We start from the raw sequence: 23,146 nt of genomic DNA on the forward strand, positions 1-23,146 counted from the left end.
TTTTTAGGTCAAATCTGCCAATCAGGATCAAATTTACCAACTATGTAATGATACTAGGATATTTAGCATTTTTTCCTACTGCCAATTCTATATACTCAAGTCAAATTTTGACCTGTTTGACAAAGTTTTGTACAGTACAATGCAATTCTCTGCCCACTCCTCCCTCCCAACACTTAAGGCCATTCTAAGCCTAAAACTGTTTCTTCATGTTTTTCCAAGTGCCCAACACAGAGGTTTTGACCTTCTAATGCATACACAAAACAACTGAAATGGAATTGATTCTACACTATATATATGTGGAAAAGATATTTAATTGTAAAATAGAAAAAGTAGGCCAGAGTACAGTTTTAAGGGTAATTCTTCCGTGTACAGTATAGATAAACCAGACTTTTTGCTTAAGTTTATATAAACAATTCCATAAAAGCAGTGAACATGGAACAACAAAGCAAAGCACAAAGAATTTTATCTTACAAAAAACGAACCTGCACAGTAGTTCAAAATTTAATGTAACACAGCACTGAACAGTCTTAAGGCAGCTCAGTCTAAGCACAAGACTAGAAGCCAGGAACTCCTGAGATCCATTCCCAGGTGACCACAGGTTCATGTGGTGTTAAGCCAGTCATTTACCACTCCCTTGTGTTGCATTTATACCAGTTATAAAATTGAGACAATAACACTTACCTGCCTCAAGTAGTATAGGAAAGGGTTCTTTAAAAGATTTTACAATGCGCTGAAGATGTAACGTGCCATATAAATTTTAAGCATAATAGATCACTGCACAGACACACACAAACACAGTATCACAGTGAGGAACAATGATGCTGGGTAGGAAGAGCATCACTACAACATAAAAAAATTACTTGTCCAATTGCATAATTAAAATGCAAAAGTCTGTTCAGAAAAAAATGTATCACTGAAGTAATTTCAAGGCTATCGGGGAAGAGAGATCAATAGGAATATTCTAAAATAACTACTATTTGTGTTCCAGTGGAGACATTCTTTTCTATTCATTACTGAACTTTAAAATGTTTGTACAGGAAAACTGTAAGACACACAAAGTGAAGTTTCAATGCCTCCACTACCAAATTTTGCCTCTTAATATGTAAATTAAGATTCTTTTTTGTTCTTCTTAATTACAAATTACATTCTTCCAAGAAATATACCATCCACGATAAAACTGGCTGCTAGCTTACTTCAAATGACCTATAGGCTAAACATTTTTCTCATAATTTTTCTCATCTTTGCTGAAAAATACCTATGCAAGATGTATGTGTAGAAATTATAAAAACATGCAGCATATGTACAAACTGAAAAGTTTAAAAAATATTAGCTTCATATACATGTAAATCTACTTGGATATATCTGAAATTAAATATAAAAATTTCACCACCTAAAATAAAAAAAACCCAAAAATGGTTTTCAGAGAATCTGAGACAACTACTTAAAGCTGTACAAAGATTTCCACCTGGAAATGTCTTATTCAGAGAAGTTGTTTGAGTTGTTATCATGTAGAAATAACTGTTAATTAATTTTGTCACATAATCAATTTTCAAGCTTAAATCAACATCACCCTTAAAACTGTTCTGTTTTTCAGAAGTAGATTCATACTAAAATCAAAAATTTCACAAAAACATTGGCTTTTCATGTTTCTGGATCCCTTCAAAAAGATTTATCAACTTATTTTGAAACTGTAAAAAAACCAACTATTTACAGTATTTAATTTTAAATACTTTTCACAATTTCTAAATTCAGAGTTTTTATGTTACAAGAAATTAATCAGAGCTCACGGCTTAAGTCCAGTTATCAACTTGTAGCATCTTCTCTATCATGAAATCCCATGTCTGTACCTATATAGTGTACAGTTCAAGATTGTACTGCAGGTTTTTGAAAGTAACAGGCTTTGCAGTGTGTTCATTTTTTATTAAACAGCTTCTTTATTAGTCTGGAGGCGGTTCATTGCCTCTAACTTCTGCCGATAGGCCTCTGCTTCTTGTTCCTTCTTTAGAAGCTGCTGACGGTATTTTTGTGCTTCTCTGTTTGCCTCATCCAGCTGTTTCTGAAGAGTTTCTCTTTCCTATTAGAAACAGAACCAGCAATACTTTGTCAAATAAGTATCACATACAAGTTAAAAAGGCAAATACTTTTCCTTTACATGCAGCTCAAGTGTTAGGGTATCATGTAGGAACTGTTCAGTTCTTACTCAGGCAGACCTGTATGAATGCTGCTGTGCAAATCAGACATGAATTATAACACCAGACAACTCCCCACAACCAGGCTTCAGCTGTGGATACAGTAAACCTGAGTCTATTGAGCTGCAAAGGTCCCACTCAAGTCTTCATCAAAAAAGAGCTAAATAAAAAAAGTGGAAGCATGGTGATTAAATATTCACATAATATATTAATATTTCTCCACTGATTCAATTCCCTTTGTTACTTTTTAAAATTGGAATCCAATCTAACAGGATTGTCCCTTGCTGTTTTATTTCTAATCAGATAATATAATGAAAAACCTCTACCTAACAGCTCTTTGTGCTGGAGAGTGTCAGCTGCCCACTGACCAAAATACACATCTCACTGGTCTCTATAAACAGTGATTGATTCAATGCAATCCAGAGTTATAATTACATCCCCAAGGATATCACATCTTTATGAATTAACAGGCATTTAGCCAGATAAGGTTTTTCAATTCAAAAGCAGCAACTGAAAAAATCCTTACTGAAGTAATTGCAGAAGTTCTGTATACAAGTTTGTTGGGAATGGGTATAAAATGGTTTCCAAGCAAAATCATATGGGAAATGCCACTTCCTCTGAAGCTGCCTTAGGAACTAAGGAGAATGCATTTCCATCTCCAGTGATGTAGGTACTGTCATTTTGTCTGATGCTGCACTGAGCCCAATTGAAAAAGCAATTTGCTTGGGAAATAGTTTTGTTTTGATCTTCAACCAAATACAATTTCATTAAAGTGCATCATACTTTATGAGTAAGGCGGTATTAGATTTAAAATCATTCTTTCCACTGTAGTTGTTAAACAGGAGCAGGAAGGAAGGCTGTCAGAAAAGCAAGCCATCTCCCAGAAAAACAAAGCTTATCAAAAAACTGAGGCCCAGTGAAAATAAGTTGCCTTTTCAGCTTATTCCCATCCCAGCAGTTCAGTACCACATTCCCATTTAATACCTCAAACAGTTGTTAGAAGTTTTGCCCCCCCCACTCCCCTAACAGCATCCCTATTCTTCATCTCTGATGCACTCACATATTTTCATGGTCAGAAAAATACAAAATACTCTGCCTCCCTTCAACTCACTACTGTTCTCAGTACTTGTCACAGTCACATTTAGCAGTCACATGCTGTGCTGAATGTGCTGAAATACAATGACACAGGTGATCAGATCATTCCTAACAGCAGCACCTGTACAGCAAAAACAACAGGTGAAGGAGAGATGTTATTAATAGGTTATAAAGGCTGGCTAGAATACAGAACAGTAAGTGCAACTTCTTTTTCCATAGGGCTTTAAGAGCTGAAGGCAGCAAGCTGGGGTTTGCTTCGTTTGAAGCATACGCTAATCAAATGAGAGCTCATCTGCTTACTTTAGTTGAAAAGGAAGTTCAGCTTCCACCTCTGAAAATTTGCATTTTGCTTTTTAAGCAACTCTATGAGCAGTCAATCCATGTAGCAACTAGACTGACAGATGCCACATGAACAGGAGAGCCTACACCTCAGAGGATCTGAAACACACCAACGATGTTCCAGCACCAGTCCAAGCAAAATGCACTTCTACTACCGTAAGTTATCTCTGTGGTATGAGGGGAGCCAACAGCTTACATAAAACAGCCACATGGAACAGTGTTGGTGCAAAAAGCTACAAGACAATTGTCAAAGAAGCAGTCAAAACAGCTGATCCTGCTACATGTGGAAAGCAGCCTTTGGAGGGCTGGGATATACTGAGCTGGGCATTATCTATTCCATGAATTTGTCTCATAAAAACCATCAGAAACCTATTACTGCCACGAAGCAAAGCTGCTCTATCTACTGGGCTGCAGTAGAATAAGAACCATTGGTAGCTCAGCAGCCAGTAGTTCTGTGGTGCATTATAAACAGCAAGAGGCCATCACTGCTATGGAGTGTGTGCACCCTGCAAACATTTGGGGGTGGAGAGGTTCTCAGACCACATCTTAAGAGTATTTCCCACAGAAGAGAGAACTAGAGCTGTGTACCCACAAGTAGTATAGCATATTAAGGATGGGATAAGAAAAAAAGGAAAAACCCCAGTCTCAAAGGGCAAGGCCAAGATAAAACCAGTATCTACTAGGCAGACTAGCAATTCAAAGCACGTAGATTAGTCCAGCAGCTAACAGGAGTACCTTTTAGACTGTCCCAACACAAACAGAATGAGTTAAGGAACTGAGGCCAAGTATATTGTGTGATGGCAGTGGAAAGAACCCAACGCTTGCAGAGGAGCAATTATCTACAGTGAACTCAGTGAAAAGTGGTTCCTTAACTTTGACATCTAGAATAGGGAGGACTGTATCTGATGTTAGTTTAATCAAACCCAGACAGTGTTCTTGGGACATTCTTTAGAACACAACTGAAAGCTTTCTAAAGATCTGAAGTCCTTTTGTATCATATAAACACCTACCCAGGTAAAAATCAAATTAGAGGATCCTCAGTGCCCTTAAGCAATCTTCCATTTTATCTGGGAATTTCCTTCATTACATGTAACTTTTCTTAACAGTCTAAATATTGACAACAGGAAAGCCCGTAACTAAAATAACCAAACCACTCTTTTAAACAACAGAAAAAAAACAGGGATATGAATTCACTAAGAGAATTAGTTTATGATTATTTTTTAGTCTAATGAAATTATTGTCCTGGTTCTAATGCGTGTGTCACCTTTCAAACATACATCATGTGAAAAACAGTCAAATTAAAGAATGAAAATAAAAATCACTGTACATTAATGAATTATGCATGAAATGAAAAACAGAGTATCTGTGTGACAGGGTTTTTTTGCTGCCATCTCATGTTTAAAATATCCAACTGCTCAGGAAAACTATCACTCTTCAAAATGAGCCAAAATGTTTGAACTTAACAGAGCCAGAAAAGAGAATTTAAAAACACCACTACCGCTTTAGTCATTTCACAATACTTTCACAGGAAAATTTGTTACTTCACATGAATGGGAGGATTTTCAACGTACAGAAACTTTGAAACTACAGTTAACTGTTCACACACTATGAATTTAAAACAGCTGAAGAAAGGATTCAGCCTTGAATTAACTCTTTATAATGAAATAAAGGAATGAATCTGTGTGAGGCAAAGAAACCAAATAATTAAGGTTTTCTTTATTTCTATATTTTAAAATATTTTAAAAATAATTTAATGAGGAGAGGGGGCCCACTCTCTCCAAATTCAAGTATCTACCACTGCCTGTGACAAAGAAATTTGAAGTGAAGTGACTTCACGTGCACTTCTTTAATGTTGCTGCTACCAAAGCAAGGTAGCACCATACCCCTGTGAACCACGATAAGGTCCCTAAAGTTAACTGTCCTCCACACAGAGGCAGAGATCTGCAATTCCAGTTGTACAGGTAGGGAAAGATCAGTCATCAAAACTTGCACTTAAAAGTAACAGGCAAAATAACTCATTTAAAGCAACTTCTTTTTATATTTGAGAAATGTGTTCAACATATAAAATTGCAACTGGTAATCCCCTTAAAAGAATTATTGGTAGTGTTATACCAACTATCTCTAATCAGGAACAGATCAATTTATTCCTTAACTAATCTGTATTTTTTTAAATTCGCCTAACAGAATTATTAAAATACTTAAGGAAACATAATTTCCTTTACGAATAATTCAGGCAGATTTTTAAAAGTGTGAACAAAAAAATGCTTTTATTGTAACAGTCATACACTTTAAAAAATGCAGCAAGAAAATTTCAACTGTCAGGATAATCTGTAATGACCACAAAGCTGCAGAGGCCAAAAGTATTTGATGTGACAACTTAGGGACAGGGAAAGCAAGAGATGAGAGATGGTAATTATTGTTATTAGATATGGATAACATATAGTACACACTGTACAACAAAAAGTATTCAATTAGGCACAATTTGATAATATGAACAGAAGTTGGAGACTACAATGTTAGATAAACGAAATATCATGGAGCTGACAAAATGAGAACTTACAGTCTAGTCAAAGCAGACAGTAATTTTCATAACGTTTTGACCAAAACTGGTCAGCACACTTAGAAGTAACAGGAGAAGGAATGAGATGGTTGACCTACTGTGGCTAATATAAAAAAAGCTACATTTTTAAACTGAACGGCTACAGCTATTTGTCATATAAAAAGAAAAGCACTCTCCACAGTTGTAGGTCTTTTGCACTATAGTTTAAAAAAAAAAATGGACAGTGCAAAGTTGTGTAACAGTAAATTGCTTTGGAATTAAAAAAAAAAGGCAGGGGATGACATACAGATAAAAATAGACAAACACAGAATCTTACTGTTTCACACTTCCATCAACAGTTATCTAGATATCATGAATGGAAAGGAAACATTGCTAAAAATATGATCTCACAATCAGGACAAGCATGTGGCTGTAACAGAAAGATGAGGATACAGTTCTCTCATTCATCCCCAGCGGAAAGAGTCAAGTCACTTGATAATATATCGGTGCCCAAATTTAAAAACTAGTCAGTGACCTTAGAGTAAAAACAAAAAAAATTACATTATCACATACTTAAACAAGTGTCACTTCCACATGCATGACCACAGGATGAAGCAAACAGCCCTCCTGTTTTCTTTTTACAACTTTGAAAAAGACAACTTTCAGTAACAGGAGAGACTGAACAAGTTATTGTTTCACACACTTCGTTCTGTGGTAACACAGAAATTAACCTGAACCACAACCAGATACTCAGTGCTGAACACTGTTTAACACAGATCATGTAATATACTCCTTACTTCTATTTCTGCAGACTCCACACGATTTTCAACAATCTCAATGCACTGTCTCTTCACTGGCGGTTCTTCACTTATCACAGTTTCTTCAGCAATGTCTGTTGCTGGGACTGTTAATACTGAAGACATATTTGTACATGTAAACATATTTATTTCAAACAATATTTGCACTATATAAAACTCATATTACTTAAGTAATTTTATTAATAGCAATAAAATGCAGAGACATTTCCTTCTGAAAACACAGCTATATAATAAAGTGCATTATAAAGTCAGTATGGTGAAAATTTACTAAAATTTTAGCTGCTTGTACACTACCAAAGAATTTTAAAATTCCTTGTTACTGAGATCTACAGTCTCCAGTGTACAACTCTCCAAGCTTCACACTGCCAGTTCTTATGAAGAAACCAGGAGTCATTTTTATCTAAGTAGTGGTGACAGAGCATCCTTAAAAGAAATCACCCAAAACATACACATTCAAAATAGCACTTATCACACTAACAGCTTCTACAAAGTACATATGGCCCAACAGGAACATTTGTGTCACCCTGGCTTCACTGGTTCTGTCACTGCTGCTCTAAAACTTGACATTTGTCCTGTTAAGAACACACTCCATGGGACTTGCACAGCTTGCTTCATGCATCAGATTTCTAAATGCAAGCCTCACCTCCCCACTGTATTTCCGGCAAGGCAACAGCATGAGTACCGGAAGAAGGCTTCATTTTACTCCACCTTCTAGTTTTCGTAACAAGTTTGCGAGAATCAAACTTATTGAAGGCAAAGCAAGGAGTTATCACTTTTTCCTTAAATGTCCCATTTCTCCTCCATACAGTTTAGTAATTCTTCCATTCTCTCTCCTAATGCAGAGACTCAGCTGACGTGTTAACTGCAGTAGCTCACGTTCGAGTCTTCTGTAGTATAAGAATTCTTCGATGTACACAAAATTGTCCAAGCTATTTGCACCTAACAAGTCATTATTATTACTGTAACTAAAACAGTTCCTCAATCTGGAATCATACAAGTCTGAACTCACCTTGCTGTCCATCTGGCATGGTCACAATGATGGGTTGCCCTATTCCACTGGTTGGAATGGAATGCAGGTTACCCAGCTGAATGCCATCTGTAACTATAGTAATAACCTGCTGACCTCCAGAACTGACAACTTGCTGAATGGCCCCATCCACAGATTCTGCAGTCACAACTTCTTCTGTGGCCACAACTATCAACAGATTAGTGAAGAAATTAAGTCAGTTTATAAATTAAACTTTGTAATTTCAAATGCATTTTGGTACAACTGAGAAAAAATTTCTCCCAGAACTTTTTAAATTTGACCCTCCCTCAATTAATACATTACTGTGTATTAAATTTTAATAGAAATCTTTCACCAGACCAACATAAAGCACTCACATTTTGAATAATACATGCAACACTGTCCTACTCTACCTTGCTCAATATAATAATTTTTTTTTGCATTTTGCTAATAGGTATACCCCACTCAAAATTGATGCTTTGGGTTCCGTATTAACATGGCAGCAAGAAGAGCTACTTTTAAGAACACAAATAACTTTTACTTATAAATAAATAAGCTGGACTAAGTTACACTAATAGTGGAATTATAAAAAAAATTTAAATTTGAAATACTACCTTGAAACTACTTCTCAACCAATGCCTTGCCACCCATACATCAGGACCCAGCCCAGATTTCTCTGCTTAACACAATGGTTTTTAAGATGGTAAAAAACTGAAAGACCTCTACAGAATCTCAGAGCTTTGTCTGTACTACATCAGTACTTCAAACACACCCACAACTTTATTATATAAAGTATGAAACAAGAGTAAAGCTGACATTTTTACATATTTGAAGAAGAAAGATAAAGCTTAAAAAGTAAAGCAAACATTTTATGTATATAACTTCATATGCCACAGCTTGCACTATATGCTGCAACTCAGGTCTTGTGCTACCACCCTTATTTTTTAAAACAACAAGATACTGAGACAAAGAGCAAGATCACTAGTAACACAATCAAAGAAATTCAAGCACACTAACTCTGTATTTTATTTTCAATTTGTCAGGGTAAAAGCAAAGCCTTTGATTAAAATAACAGACAACAGAGTGCTTTCTATCTACCAAGATGAAATTAAAACCCTATAGACCTGTGTTGTGAGGTTCAAGATGAGAGAAGGCAGATAAAACCCTGAAGCTTTCATCTTTTAAATTAATTACAATATAACATGCACAGAAAAATCACTCTGTAGTTTAAATAATGACTGCAGTCATTGTCTTCTGAAGATCTTTATGTTCAGAGATCACTGTCCTATAGCACTGCTTAAACATTCACAGAGTGTTTATTCAGTAAACCAAAACAGCAAGTCCCACATGAATAAGTGGTGGTGTACTGAACTTGATTTGGCTTCCAAGCACAGGCTCAGCAGTAAGAAAGACCACTGTCACAGAAAAGTCCCAGTTGCAAGTGCCAATACTAGGTGCTGTGGCAAACAGCTCTGATCTTTTTCTGTTTCAAATTCAATATTGGGGTTTTAGTTCTGGAAGGAAACATTGCAAGGACTTCTTCAAACCTTGAAAGAAAAGTGGAGATTTTGTCTAAAGAGAAGCTACTCTATATAAAAGAAAAACAGCCCCATAAATGTGGTCATTATTCATTCCTTGCTCTCCTTTTGTACCTATGTCCATATAAGCACTATTTACGACACCACTTTGTGTGCCACAGGAAAGTTGAATTTTATGTACTTTTAATTATTAAATTAGGTTAAATGCTTTCTAACCTGGTGTTTCCGAAGAATTAGACAGTGGAGCTGATGCTTCTGCTAAAGCTGCCAACGTAGCTAATACTGACGTTGATGAATTTCCAAACTGTACAGCAGACACTCCTGTTTCATCTAGTAGAATGAAAAAAAGTTAGCTGATAAATTTAAAACCACTAAAGTCCCTTTTTCTATTATTATTGCACTGAAGCCTCTAACACACACTCAATTTTCAGCAGCACTCTGCTGAACCTAGGTGCTATTCTGAAGCTGTTTGTTAGGCAAGTACAACTTCTGATAATTTAGCTCTGTGAAGATTGCTGTTTTAGGCACATATGTATTTACAACACATAAAAAACACTGAAGAGGAACATGGTAACTATTCTTACCACTGTTTTTCCTCAAAGCTTTTCACTAAGTGTGAAAATCAAAGCATAAAATCCTAGTGGCTATCCTAGAGGCATCTGAATACCTGTTCCATTGGATGTATTTGCAGAAGATACCAGACCTGTTAGGTTCACCACCCCTCCAGGTCCAATGATGAACTGTGGTGTTGCCGCGTGTATCGTCACAGTGTCTGGACTCTCTGGGTTTGTGTTGATTTGGTTCTGCATTGCAATCTAGGACACAAAGGCAATCACATCATTCCAACTGCAGGTATAAAGCAGTCATTTACCTTGTGTAAGAGCTACAGTTACTGCCATTCCACACAAACAAGGAGGATCTCTCTCATTATACTCATGCAATACACACACATCATGTCACGTCTCCAAGTACATAAATGGGTTTTTTTTGGTAGAAAACTAAAGACAAAAAGTGTAACAACACACCACTACTTCTCCCTACCATTTACTCTAAATAAAGACAAGGCCCTTTTGCAGATACACAAGCTCACGTATCTAAAACAGAAGCCTGAAGAACCAAGACTGCTGGGGCAGACACAGGCCATGAAAATCTGCTCTGACAGCTCAGCAATTGCTATGGAATGTACATGGCAGCGTCCTTTTTGTCTTTCTTTGAATTATTATTAACTTCTCTTTACCCTTTCTGCAATGAAGAGCAGGCTAAAGGGACAGATCAGAAGTTCAGACAATTCAAGATGTAGGGAAGCAACAGATTTATACAGTGGCATAATGGTATTTTTCATCTGCTTTCTATTATTTTCTCAATAATGCTTATCACTTATTTTGCCTTTAACAGTAGTATTGAACAGTGAGCACAGATTTCCGTGGAAGTATCTATTATAATCCTGATCACAATCACTTCTCCAACAATTCAATCCTAGCTTTTCTGCTTCTGGAAAAATTGTCATCTCTCCTGTCTTGATCTCCAATTGTTAGAAGATTAATATCCATATAGGAAGCTAACTGAACACCAGGGTATAGTCAAAACATACTGTCAGAGTAGGGAGTTAATTTTTTACACCTCAGTTGTGAAGAGTCCACCTTGTTCTGTGTATTACAACACTGAAATTTAAGAAAATAAAGGATACATATCCTTGATTTTGTAGGTAATGAAAATGTTCTTCAGCCAAGTAATGTTTACTAACATTAATCTCATCTCCATGTAGTGAACTAGACTGGAGTTTGGCATTATCAGTCATTATATAGTGTCACAACTGCTATATTAAAAGCTTAGTTTATGACATGTGTAATCAAGTACAGGAATCAAAAGTTACCTGTAATATTTCTGCAATGTCTTCGTTCCCGTTGTCTACTGCAATATCTAATGCTGTTTTGCAAAATTTACTCTGAGCATGAACATCTGCTCCATACTTTATCAAGAGTTCTACAACTTCTTGGTGGTGATGTTCAGCAGCCCAGTGAAGTGCAGTCATTTTGAGCATGTCCTTGGCATTGACATCAGCACCATGCTACAAACAAGATCATTGCATAAACTACGTCATTAGAAGTATCTGACCAGAATGAAGCCCAAAATTGTCTTTCTCCACCAGGAACGCCTTGATATCTTACATTTACAAGTTCATTAAAAGTACTTCAATCTAACTACCAAATGAAGTATTTACTTCAAAGGATTAAAGAGTCCCTAAAACATATCTCAGTTCTAAAATCTCTTACTAAACACAATGACAAATTAGGGAGTAGACTTATTTTGAAATAGCAGTGAATAATTCACCTGAAATCCTGATGACTTTAATGCTAAAATAAATTACAGCTTAACAGGAAAACAAAGCTCCCAATGCACACAGTACAACTGTCGATGTAATTTCAATCTTAGTTTCATGACTAAAAGAAAATTGCAAATATCTGATTGTAAACCATTGCAATATTCCCATCTCAGACTTGTTTCAGCAGTGCTCACCTTAAGTAAGACTTCCACTATGCTGGCATGGCCTTCTGATGCTGCCATATGTAATGGAGTTCTGTCCACTTTGGTTCTGGCATCCCGACTTACACCTGCTCGCAGCAACACCTCCGTGGTTGAGTAGTGTCCATACTGTGCCGCTAGATGAAGTGGAGATGTTCCCAGCTGGAATGTAACAGAAAATGTGGAGTTTTAACAGATGCCAGTATGAAGTACTTCTTCTTATTCTGGAGCTATCAAACCCAGGTGTCAAGCCAGCACTTAAAAATCATTCTCCCTTGCAGTCTCAAGGAAAGCAGCTGTTGGGGCTTTTACAGAATATGAAGAGGAGTAGGGAAAGTTTGTTGTTGTTTCCTTTTTTCTGTGATTTTTCTGTCTTTATGAAGTGTAACATTTCAAGGGGCCTAACCCCATTTTTAAGGTTGGTCACACCATACCAACATTGGAAGGGACCTTTGGAAGTCACTTAAGTCCAATCTCCTCCTCAAAACAGAGTTAATTTGAAAGTTAGGTCACTAAGCAGATTAATGCTCTTAAGAGCTTATAAATACCCTGGGAATTTTAGGTACCTGACCTCTCTGTACAACCTATTCAGAAATATGCACCTCTGAAAGACAACTCAGAACCCCTGTATCAGGGAACTCTCAGCTGCACACATTAGGCAGTTGGGACTGCTTTCATAATTCAGACCTCTTACTATACTAAATGCATAAACCACAATAACTAGGAGGATGATTATTGCTTTCTCCCATTAACAACTCCAAAGTTCATCTTAAAAGTCACCAGAATGAGCTCATTCACAGCCTGTTACTAAAATCAGTAGGAGGTTATATGAAGAAACAGGCAATTTTAATTTCAAATTAGACATTAGATGATGTGACTGCAGAATTCCAAGAAGAATTGCAATATAAATGCATAATTGTAACAATACTATTTTCTTCTTCACGTGAGAAAAGTAAGATGATCTACCAAACACTGCAAAAGTTTTCATTACCCAGTCTGTGGTAAAAGGTGCTCCATTTGCCATCAAAATGCGAACTTCGTCATCTTGACCTGCTCGTGCAGCTTCTAAAAGTTTCTTTCCCAAATCTACTAGTGACATCTAGTGAGGGACATACAGGAATATAAAGGAAAAACAGAAACATTAATACTATTTTAAGTGCATATATGCTGCTCTTTTTTTCAATTATTATTTCTGAACTACTCTGAAAAGTTCAAAAATTGGAGCCGGCATTCTAGCCATGGGAACGAGCTTTGTTGATCACAGTAAGCAGCTTGATTTTAGAATTACTTTTGCCAGCCAAACAGAACTGATACTGGGGTGGAGATTTCAGTCTTACAATGCTGTAACCACAGCAGCTGTGAAGTTAAATTTTAAACTGAACTGGACGCACATTTCTTATAGCAGAAGGTGGTTTAGAAGCTCTCACCTGATTCTGCAACCTTCTGCAGCTTTGTCCAGCTTTCAAAGGGTACTACAACATCGTGGCTGCCATGTCACACACCCAAAGGCACTGCATCCACTCACCCAAAATGCCCACATGCATTTAAGAGGTACCACTATGTCAGTCATGGCTGGGCTTTGCGAACGAAGATTTGGGAAGGCTCTATCCACATTTGTTACAGGCACGCTGGTGGCTTATGAGGCCAATACGAGACAGACATATCCGATTGCAAAAGGCACAGCAGAAAGACTCCTTAGATGGTGTATTCTGCAAAACACGGTTCTTTCTGCGTTGCCTTTTCTCCTCGAGAGTGATCCTGCGTGTGTTCTCAAAGGAGACAGCAGCTATGTAAACACATTGAGATAGATATGAAACACAACACCTTCCTGACATCTTGTCCATCACTATTTTTGTTCACCCTAAAGTATAATTTCTGTATTCCCGGTTGCAAAACAACACAACAAACATATTATTGTACTACATACCTACATACATACACCAGATGTATGAAGTGTTTGACTGAAAACAAATACTACTACCTGCTTCAACTGTCTATAGTTACCAAGCAAAGTTTTGAGACATGACTCAGATACCAGCTGAAAAACCCTCCCATCGTGATTAGGTAACATCCTCTTACAGCCAAGTTCCATATAATACAGAGCATGCCAAAATACAGGTAGACAAATGACACCTATCTGTTTCTGTTACATCAAAGATTTCCTAGAAATACACATTTTTAAACCCACTCTATTTCATACTCGCTATTAAATTTGTTCAGTAAAAAAAAATCTGAACTAAACCTTAACACATGCTGCTAACCAAGATATATCATTACTTTTTAGTCCTATAGCTATGTTTTCCACTACCAGGTTGCTAAGAAGGGAATTGCTTTCATCAGTTTAGTTTCCAGTCACATGCAAAGTAAAGTCTGTTTTACTCATAACAGCAGTTGCAAGGCCACGCAGCCAATTTCCTACACAAAGGTAGAATATATCACTTCTGGAAAGAAATCCTCTTAAACATACACATCTATCACAAAAACAATGTATTTAAAAACTTCTCTGTCTCTGGCTCAACTGGCAAACTCTGTGTGGTCCATTGCTCAATAAACTGAAAGCTATGGACTTGGGAAAAAATTAGAAAGGAAGACCAAAATACTGCAAATGGAGAACTTCAACATATATCAGTAGGGCCATGAATCAGAGCAGATTATACCTCCTTGTCTATAGAACTGACTGCAAGCAGCACCATCCCTTTCACCAAAATACTCCATTTATGTCCATCCTTTTAGTACCCATGGACATGTTGATTTGTCTCCAGCCAGAAAAGGGAAGAGAAATAGGAAGGTTGCAGGACAGGACAAATACTGACAATGGGAAAAGGAATGAAAAACAGGATCACAGTCAGATGCAGAAGAAGGGACAACTGCTGTTTGAAGAGCAGAAGAGAAAATCTAGGAAAGATCCTGAGGAAAAGAAAAAGAGGAAATCTATCATCCCTGTTACAGAGAGACACTGGGAATAACGATATAAACTAATAAGAGGACAGAGATGGTATTTGGCAAGTGCAGCAGTGAAATGAAGGAATATAGCACTCTCTTTATATGGCTTCTTTCCCCCCCCCCCATTGAGGATTGCAATTTAAGAAGGAAAAGAGCACATGCAGACACACATACTTTTTCTGTTGGTCTAATACCACCACATCAAGGTCCTCAGAAGCAAAAGGAAAGCTGGAACTGAATGCAAAATACTGAAGTTATGAACTAGTTCAGAAAGGCAACTATCCCTTTTCCACTTATTTATTTTTGTTTTAAACAGCAGTAAAGCAAAGCAACTAATAAAATCTCCTTTTGGAATTGCAGAATAATTGAGGCCGGAGGGGACCCTGAGCTGGCTCAAGGCTCGGCTTTGTTGGGTTTTGAATGTCTCTCTATGGATGAACATCCCACCACTTCTTTAGCCTCATTCCAGTGTCCAACCACACTCACAGCAAGAGCTGCCTTCAGTGTACACCTTTCTTTCTCCACTAACCAAAAAGACGGTCATGATAACAAGCTTATACTTGATGTCTATTAGACAACAAAAACAGATTCATTAAATTCCAGTCCATACATTTAACAACACACCTATTCAGAACCCACTGACCACACCTGTACACCAGTGAAACAACCTGCAAAGTTGTTACAAAAACCCTATGTAGCAAAAATCAAGTCACCAAAAAACCAAAATCAATTATGGTGGTCTGCAAAATACAGCAACTCACTCCCAGGAGATGTCAGGGACAAACTGCAGCCCGAGATCAACACCGTTTCAGAGCCTCTCTGAACAATTACCATTGAACACACTGTCAGTGTCAGTACACCAGTTCTCATCTCAATGCAAAAATAAACAGCCTTGTACTACACTCAGTAAGAAACGTTCTAATCAAGGAAAAACATAAACCTTCATTACCACGTATTACTTACGTTAACCAACGCTCTCTCCATTGATATACAGTGCTTGTATTTTAAACAAGCACAAAGCATCACCAAAGTCTGTATATGCTTCATGATGCAGAATTTTAACTTCAGTTAAAATCACACGAATTTATTTTAAAAATTAATTAAGTTGCAGTTCTCATGGGGTATTTGGAAGCGTGCTTGGGCCATCTAGTGGAAGAAAGATAAATTACACTGTTCAACTAAAATAATAAAAATCCCATTATGTCACTAATGCACTAACAACAGCAAACGAAGAGGCCTTTCCAACAAAACTCATGCACATTCAGTCACTTTTAACCAATGCTTTCAAAAAATTTCTCAGGAGTAGTCAGCCCAAAGCTCATTTCTATTTGGCAGACTGTTCCAAGGACCAGTACTGTGAGGTCAAGAGACCCCTCTGTAACATGCCCCCCACTCCTCCAGCTGCTGTGACTGGAACATACCAAGAAGGGTCTGCAGTGTGAGAATTTCTCTTTCCAGAAAAATTTTTCAGCTGCTGTACTGAGATCATTTAGTAACACTACAATAGTGCAGTGACACTATCACAAGCAAAGTTTTATATATGTAATACAATTAGATATTTAAAATTGAAATGAGATTACCATTTCAAAGCAGGACTCTGCTGCTACTCCACAGTGTGTTACAATCAACTCTACTGAACTGTCTTAGAGGGTTCTCTTTCCGGTATTGTTTCCATCCAGCTTGGCCAGCACGACACCTGTGTAACACTTTACATGAGGACTCTTTCAGAGAATAAAAACATCACTGGCTCTGAAATAGTTTTGAGACTGTTATAGTTATTTTTATGGCAATCTGATTGTGTTTTCAGACTTCTAACAGCTCCTACACAACTGTGTGAACAGAGGGTTTTGTCTACAACCGACTAAATCGGGGAGAGCTTCTGCTGGCTTTGGACTTCTTTGGACCTCCTGAACTTCCCCATTTCACTACTGCAATGCATTCTGTACAGTATCATTAGCCAGATGCCACAAGTAACTGGTAATTAATACTTATATCAAAGTATTATTGCTATTTTACTTCAGTACAATAGAAAATCATACTACTTTTTTGCATCCATCTTAGATCTAAGTTTTTATACATTCTATAAAACTGTGAAGATGAGGTATCAGAGGGCTATATAATAGCACTCAGCAGGAGTTTTGGTGGAACTGTGTGTGAAATGGGCTCCACGGGGAGCAAGTGGAGCTGAAAAACATGCAGCTTGGGACACCTGGGCTACCACACCACAGCCTACAGACAATGGAGCAGTAAAGTCTGCAGTCCAAAGAAAAATTAAGTTTGGCTTAAAATGTTGCAGCATCTTTCAGACTGGTGTCCTGCCACAAGGATCCTGGACCCAGCCTTGTTCCTCTTCTACCACTGAGTGCTGAGCATCAGCTGGTCAAAATCAACAGGCACAAAACAGCTGCTGCAAAACATCTGCCAACCCAGAGATCCTGCAGCTGCCAGTCTTTGTACTAAGGTACACTCCTGGAAGAGACATCCTTCCACTAGAGGAGCATGGACTGCTCCATGCAACCCACCTACCTACCTAATAAGGATTTGCAATCATTCCTAAAAACTCCAGGACAAAGTTCCATTAAAGGCTAATTAAAGAGGTTTCCCTACTGAAGTGATACGTGAAAGAACTGTACTTGGAAAATTGCTGGAGACTCATCATCTCTCACATCCATTACATCTGGAAAAAGAATGCCCCTTCAGAATGTCTTTCTTTCCCCTATTGCAAAAATTAACCTGCTTCCCCAGACCTGACCTTCAGAAATGCCATCATCGTACTAATTCCAACATCACGCATTAACAGTAGAAACTCAGAATTGCCATTTCTAGCTAATTTTATGTGCCTGTCCATACCAGGGTCAACAATATTTTGAAGCACAGCATATACTAGTTAGCATCACTTAAACACTCTGGCATGATTTTACTGGACATATCAATTAGCAGCGATTACAGCAACTTGAATGGGATAAGCTCAAAAAGTTCATGTATTGTTTCCTAAGGGAATCAAATGTACTTTGACAATGATTTCACATGTGACACTTCAAATTTTAATATAAATATCATAGGCTTAGACTATCCACATTTCTATCATGACAGTGAAAATTACACTAATATGCCAATTGCAGTCAGCTTTAATGCCAGTGCTTTCAGCTCTCCCCTATGGCTTTTTAATTAACTTCTCTCTAGTTTGTTCCAACAGCAACATGACCTCATGTCAGACATGCACCAGATGAAAAATAACTGATCTGAGAAAGGCAAACATTGTTGAATAGCTTAGTGGAGAAGACATTCAAGCCCATACTAATGCAGGTCTGTCCTCCAATTAGGTTCATACATTGATTTAAATAAGCTTTCATCAACACTGCAAGTCCCTTAAATAATACAGATGGTAGGAAAGTCGTCTTCTTACAAAGGAGAGCACAGATTTGGTCATTATCTGCAACACCTAAAGAGTGTTATTATGCAACAAGGGCGAATCACTGGCACCAAGATTTGCATTGGCACTGCCAACAAGCTACAAAGCTTTCACAAATAAGTTTGGCACTAGATACCAAAAGGTTACTTTACAGCAGCTACAATCAACACGAAGGATCTAAGTGCTTGTGATGTAACCTTTGAATTGTACTACAACCTTAAGAGGATGTCTCAGATTAATTGAAACTTGAAATACCGTTAAATAAAAGTCATCCACCTTCCAACTACAGCATCCATTGTATCAGGACTCTTCCTCGACAGTTTCTGTCTAGCACATGGGCCTAAAAAAAACCCAACTAGAAAACAAAGTGATTTCAGCAAAGAAAGTGGGTCACGAACAAGCATCTCTGTAGTGTGCGCTGATCTGCCATGTACACTCTTAACCTCACTCACGCAGCAGACTGAGGTTCCCTTACAAGTACTTTTGTGGGCGTACACAGCTCAACCAAACTGCTTAGTCTCAGTAATACTTCAGAAGTAATGAATAACTTAAAAGCAAATAGGCTAAAGAACTACAGGGCAAGCATTCACAACTTTAAGCATATTTAACTCTACTATGCAGCATTTCCCACTAAACATAAGCTATCTTAGTAAGCAGGTTACAGGAAAACATACAAATGCTTCAAGAACTGTAAGCGCAGACGACTTCCTATAGGGGACTTCACCAGTGCCCCACCAACGGAAACTACTTTGACTACCAGGGGAGAATAGGAAAAAAAGAGTCCACACTATAACACCTCATCCCACGTTTATACTCCCACCATACGCTTTATTAAGAGCCCAAAGCACGAGTTACAGACTCCGGGCGAGGGGCACTGCGGCGGGGAAGCGCTGCCGTCCCGCCCGAGCCGCCTCTCCCCAGAGCACCTTTGGCGCCAAGCCTGGGCTCGCAGCTCCGCCGCCCCGGGGGCGCCGGGCCGGGGCACGGACCGACCACCCGCCCCCCGCGGGGCCCGGGGCCATCCCCAAGCGGCCCTCACTGCGCTGCCCGGCGGGCAGAGCCGCGGGACGAGCCGGGCCCCGCTCTGCCCCTCGGCCCCCGGGCCCCTCGCCGCGCTCGCCGCGGCCCCGCGGGCCGACCAGGCCGCCGCCGCGGCCCTGCCCGCCGCCCGCGCCCCCCGCGCGGCGGGGTCCCCGGAAGGCCGGCCGGCCGCCCGCTCTCCCCGACAGGAAATCCTGGCTGGGCTGGGCGCTGCGGAGGGAGCCGCGGCGCCGGGTTCCGGGGGAAGTGGAATTATTTTTTACCAGCGAAGAGATCAACTTCCACATCCGGTAACAGGGCCCTATACAAAGGCGCAGACTGACCTGGAAAGGCTTGGCCGGCCCGGGGGGGGTGAGGGAGAGACGGGGCGCGGGGACGGGCCCTTACCGTGCTGCCGACCCGGCCGCCACCGCCGCCGCCGCACCGAGTCGGGGCTCCGCAGGCCGAGAGCCCCACACGAGAGTCCGCGCCGCGCCCGGCGGAGGGACACGGCGGGCGGAGGGGAGTGGCGCGGTCCCGCGCGGCGCTGGGCGGCCGCGGGCGCGCGGGCGGGCGCGAGGCGGCGCGGGGCGGCCCGGGCCGGCCCGGAGGGGCTCCGGGCACTTACCATGGGCGCGGGAATTACCTTATTAACACACACATCGAGGGAGAAGGGGCGCGCGGAGGGATACGGCCTCGCCGTCGCGCACCGCGCATGCGCGCCGCCGCGGGGAAAGGCGGGGAAGCGCGGGCTGGAGGGGCCCCGCCATGTTCCGTCCCGCCGCCCGCCCGGCGGGGGCAGGGCCGGCCCCGAGCGGGCGGCGGGACGGGGGCGGCCTCCCGAGAGGCAGCTCGAGGAATGAGGACAGGGGTAGCCATCCTGGGCTCCCCTGTGCTACGGAGGCGGCGAGGGTTGCGCTTCCCGCCTCACGGCTGCTAGGGCTCTTAAATCTAATCTCAGGCGAGGGTGTCCTGTCTGAGAGCCAGCTTCGCTGCCTTGCCTGCCCTGGGCAGGGCTTTACATAGAATCACAGAATCAACTCGGTTGGAAAAGACCTCTGAGGTCATTGAGTCCAACCTATGACTGAACACCACCTTGTCAACCAGACCATGGCACTGTCACGTCCAGTCTTAAACACCTCCAGCGATGGTGACTCCACCACCTCCCTGGACAGCCCATTCCAATGTTTAGTCACCCTTTCTGTGAAGAAATTTTTCCTAATGTCCAACCTAAACCTCCCGTGGTGCAGCTTAAGATTATCCTCTAGTCCTATCATTGTCGCCTTAGAGAGGAGCCCGACCCTCACCTGGCTACACCCTCCTGTCAGGGAGTTGTAGAGAGTGATGAGGTCTCCCCTGAGTCTCCTTTTCTCCGGGATAAACACCCCAGCTCCCTCAGCCACTTGTGGGACTTGTGCTCCAGATCCTTCACCAGCTCTGTTGCCCTTTGAACTCATTCCAATACCTTAATGTCTTTCTTAAGGAGCCCAGAACTGAACACAGCACTCAAGGTGTGGCCGAGTACAGGGGAAGCTACACTTTGGGATCATAGAGATAGGATTTGATAGAATGACAGCTCCAAAATGATTCTAAGACCTTGTTGCTCTGTCAGAGGTCTCTGGCCTTCAGTCCCAGGCTGGCACTGGACCTGACAGCCCAGCCCCTGAAAGGTTTCTCCCAGTTTTGTTTCAACAATGCTAAATGGTCATGCTCACATTGTCCCCAAAACTATTCCGAGTCGTAAATCTGCTACCCCTGTGAAGTGTGAATCTCATAATCTACATCTTTCAGGAAAATATACCAATGACAAAATTCCACTCTTGGTTTGGAGATCATAATACCTTCTAGATAATCAGAAGAATACTTACAGCAACATTGTGCACTGAGCCATTATTTTCTGCTTTTGACCTACCTAACTCAGCTTTGGACAAGATGCAAATAACCATATTCCAAGGAGCAACAATCGCCTCACAAATATCCCAGAACTGACTCCAGGAGTCACTGCTGGAATAGCCCCGTTGAGTTCAAGAGAGCAGGCTGCATTTCCCATGGAATTCCCATGGCAGAGCAGCCCTCCAGGCTGAGCACAATGTGAGGCTCACACCCCCCCCAGCTGACAGGGCCCGCTCCGGTGCTGCAATACCTGTGATTTGAGTTGGGCTACAGGCAGGAATTTTTGTCGGCTGGTTTTTCTGGGCCTGCTCAGCCAGAAGGCGGCAACAGAGAACAAATCCAAACACCTCTGGGCTGCTGCTTGTCACCAGGGCATAGAAACCTTGAATCTAGCCTCCAGCACATCTCTTTTTCCTTGTTGGCAAGTGTCTGCGTCTTTCAACATTTAGCTTGTCCTGTTACGGCTTTTCATTTACACAGCAGCAGCAGATACAGAAAATGTTACAATGTGCTCACAGGCGTGTGCCAACAAACAGGAACACTTGGTGGTGTTGGCTGCAGTGCTATGGGAAAGTCAAACTTTTCATATTAATGACCGTCTTTCATAGAGGTGAAGAATGCAGCCTGCAGTTAGTCCATTAGCACTGTATATCAATTTTCATTATTATGATATAATAATATTATAATAATAATGTCTATTTTTTTTACAGGTGTGCTGGTTTAAAGATAAATCAGCAGGGGAAATGAACTCAACTCAAAAGAGAGATTATAAATCAGAATAACAATTTAATAAAATAATACAATAAGTACGATTATACAGACAAACAATTGGTTTTAACCCACAAAACCCAAATGTATAACCCAGCACCCTGGGGCATGAACAGAGTGGTGTTTGTTGGGCCCCCTGAGCCCAAAGTAAAGGGAGAAGGGAAAAACCTGTTGGTGAAAGTGCTGTTGCAGTCTGGTCAAGAATGGTAATTGCAGTCCGGTCGAGAGTGATGGTTGCAGTCTGGTTGAAAAGTGGTGGTTGCAGTCCAGCTGAAAGTGGTGGTCTGCAGTCTCGTTGAGAGTGGTGGTTGCAGTCCGGTTGAGAGCGGTGGTCTGCAGTCTGGTTGAGAGCGGTGATCTGCAGTCTTCCTCTGGATCCCACGAGTGGTTAAAAAAGTTCCAAGACTCCAAGATTATATATTCTCCAGTTCAGGCAGGAATGCTCAGTACTTCCCTCATGGTGAGGAGTTCCACAAAGGGTATGAGGACAGAAGCACCCTCCTATCTCAAAGGCCTCTTAACACCTAGTTTATAGCCTAAGGAGTCAGGCTGCTCTGGGCAGAGGGTGTAAATAGTCTACTGACAACAGTTTCTGGGAAATGGCATGGAAGGCTATAGAATACACAGTTTTGGGTTACACCCATCCAGTGATGAACTGGTCCCAGCTGTTCTAACTAGGACATGCTTGAGCCTTTCCTGTGCTCCATACCAACCAAGGTTACTGTACCACTAAGTGCTGTAATACAATTCAGCCTTCTGGGCAATTAATTGGTAGTATTTTGGAAGGCTACATGGAGACAGGTAGCTTTCTCATTTGGCTTCATGACCTCCCTGTTTTGTAAAGTGGCTGAAGGAGACTGCTTCAGTTCACAAGACATTTCCACTGGCAAAATGGAGCAGTAGGTTGGAGTAACTGAACCCCTCCCCTCCCGCCGACACAGTTTGGGGGCAGGCCAGGACTGAGGCAGTACAGAGCATCTTTCTGTTTGTGTAAGATCTCGATGGCACGACCTGCCTCTCACCTCCTTTCTCCCAGCATGGCTATACCAGTGTGTCAGCACGT

General features: G+C 40.6%; 1 protein-coding gene across 9 annotated transcripts; it reads right to left on the reverse strand.

Moving 5' to 3' along the window:
- Positions 1-293: 293 nt before the first annotated feature.
- On the reverse strand, positions 294-20,086 carry GABPB1 (GA binding protein transcription factor subunit beta 1). Of its 9 annotated transcripts, none has more exons than XM_039390070.1 (10): positions 19,831-19,910; positions 16,571-16,686; positions 13,039-13,146; positions 12,042-12,209; positions 11,398-11,592; positions 10,228-10,339; positions 9,741-9,854; positions 7,990-8,175; positions 6,960-7,075; positions 294-2,074 (listed from the first exon to the last, which is right to left on the reverse strand). In XM_039390070.1, exons 2-10 carry the CDS (start codon positions 16,571-16,573, stop codon positions 1,922-1,924), a joined length of 1,155 nt encoding a protein of 384 aa, XP_039246004.1. In that variant the 5' UTR covers positions 16,574-16,686; positions 19,831-19,910; the 3' UTR covers positions 294-1,921. The 9 variants fall into 9 exon arrangements, with proteins under 9 accessions (XP_039246004.1, XP_039246005.1, XP_039246007.1 ...); XM_039390071.1 differs by lacking the exon at positions 19,831-19,910 and adding an exon at positions 18,658-19,029; XM_039390073.1 differs by lacking the exons at positions 16,571-16,686; positions 19,831-19,910 and adding an exon at positions 20,069-20,086.
- Positions 20,087-23,146: the final 3,060 nt, after the last annotated feature.

Source organism: Pipra filicauda, unplaced genomic scaffold, assembly GCF_003945595.2.
Source record: "Pipra filicauda isolate LSUMZ 115617 unplaced genomic scaffold, ASM394559v2 scaffold7_size6619720_pilon, whole genome shotgun sequence".
In the NCBI taxonomy this organism is placed as follows: domain Eukaryota; kingdom Metazoa; phylum Chordata; class Aves; order Passeriformes; family Pipridae; genus Pipra; species Pipra filicauda.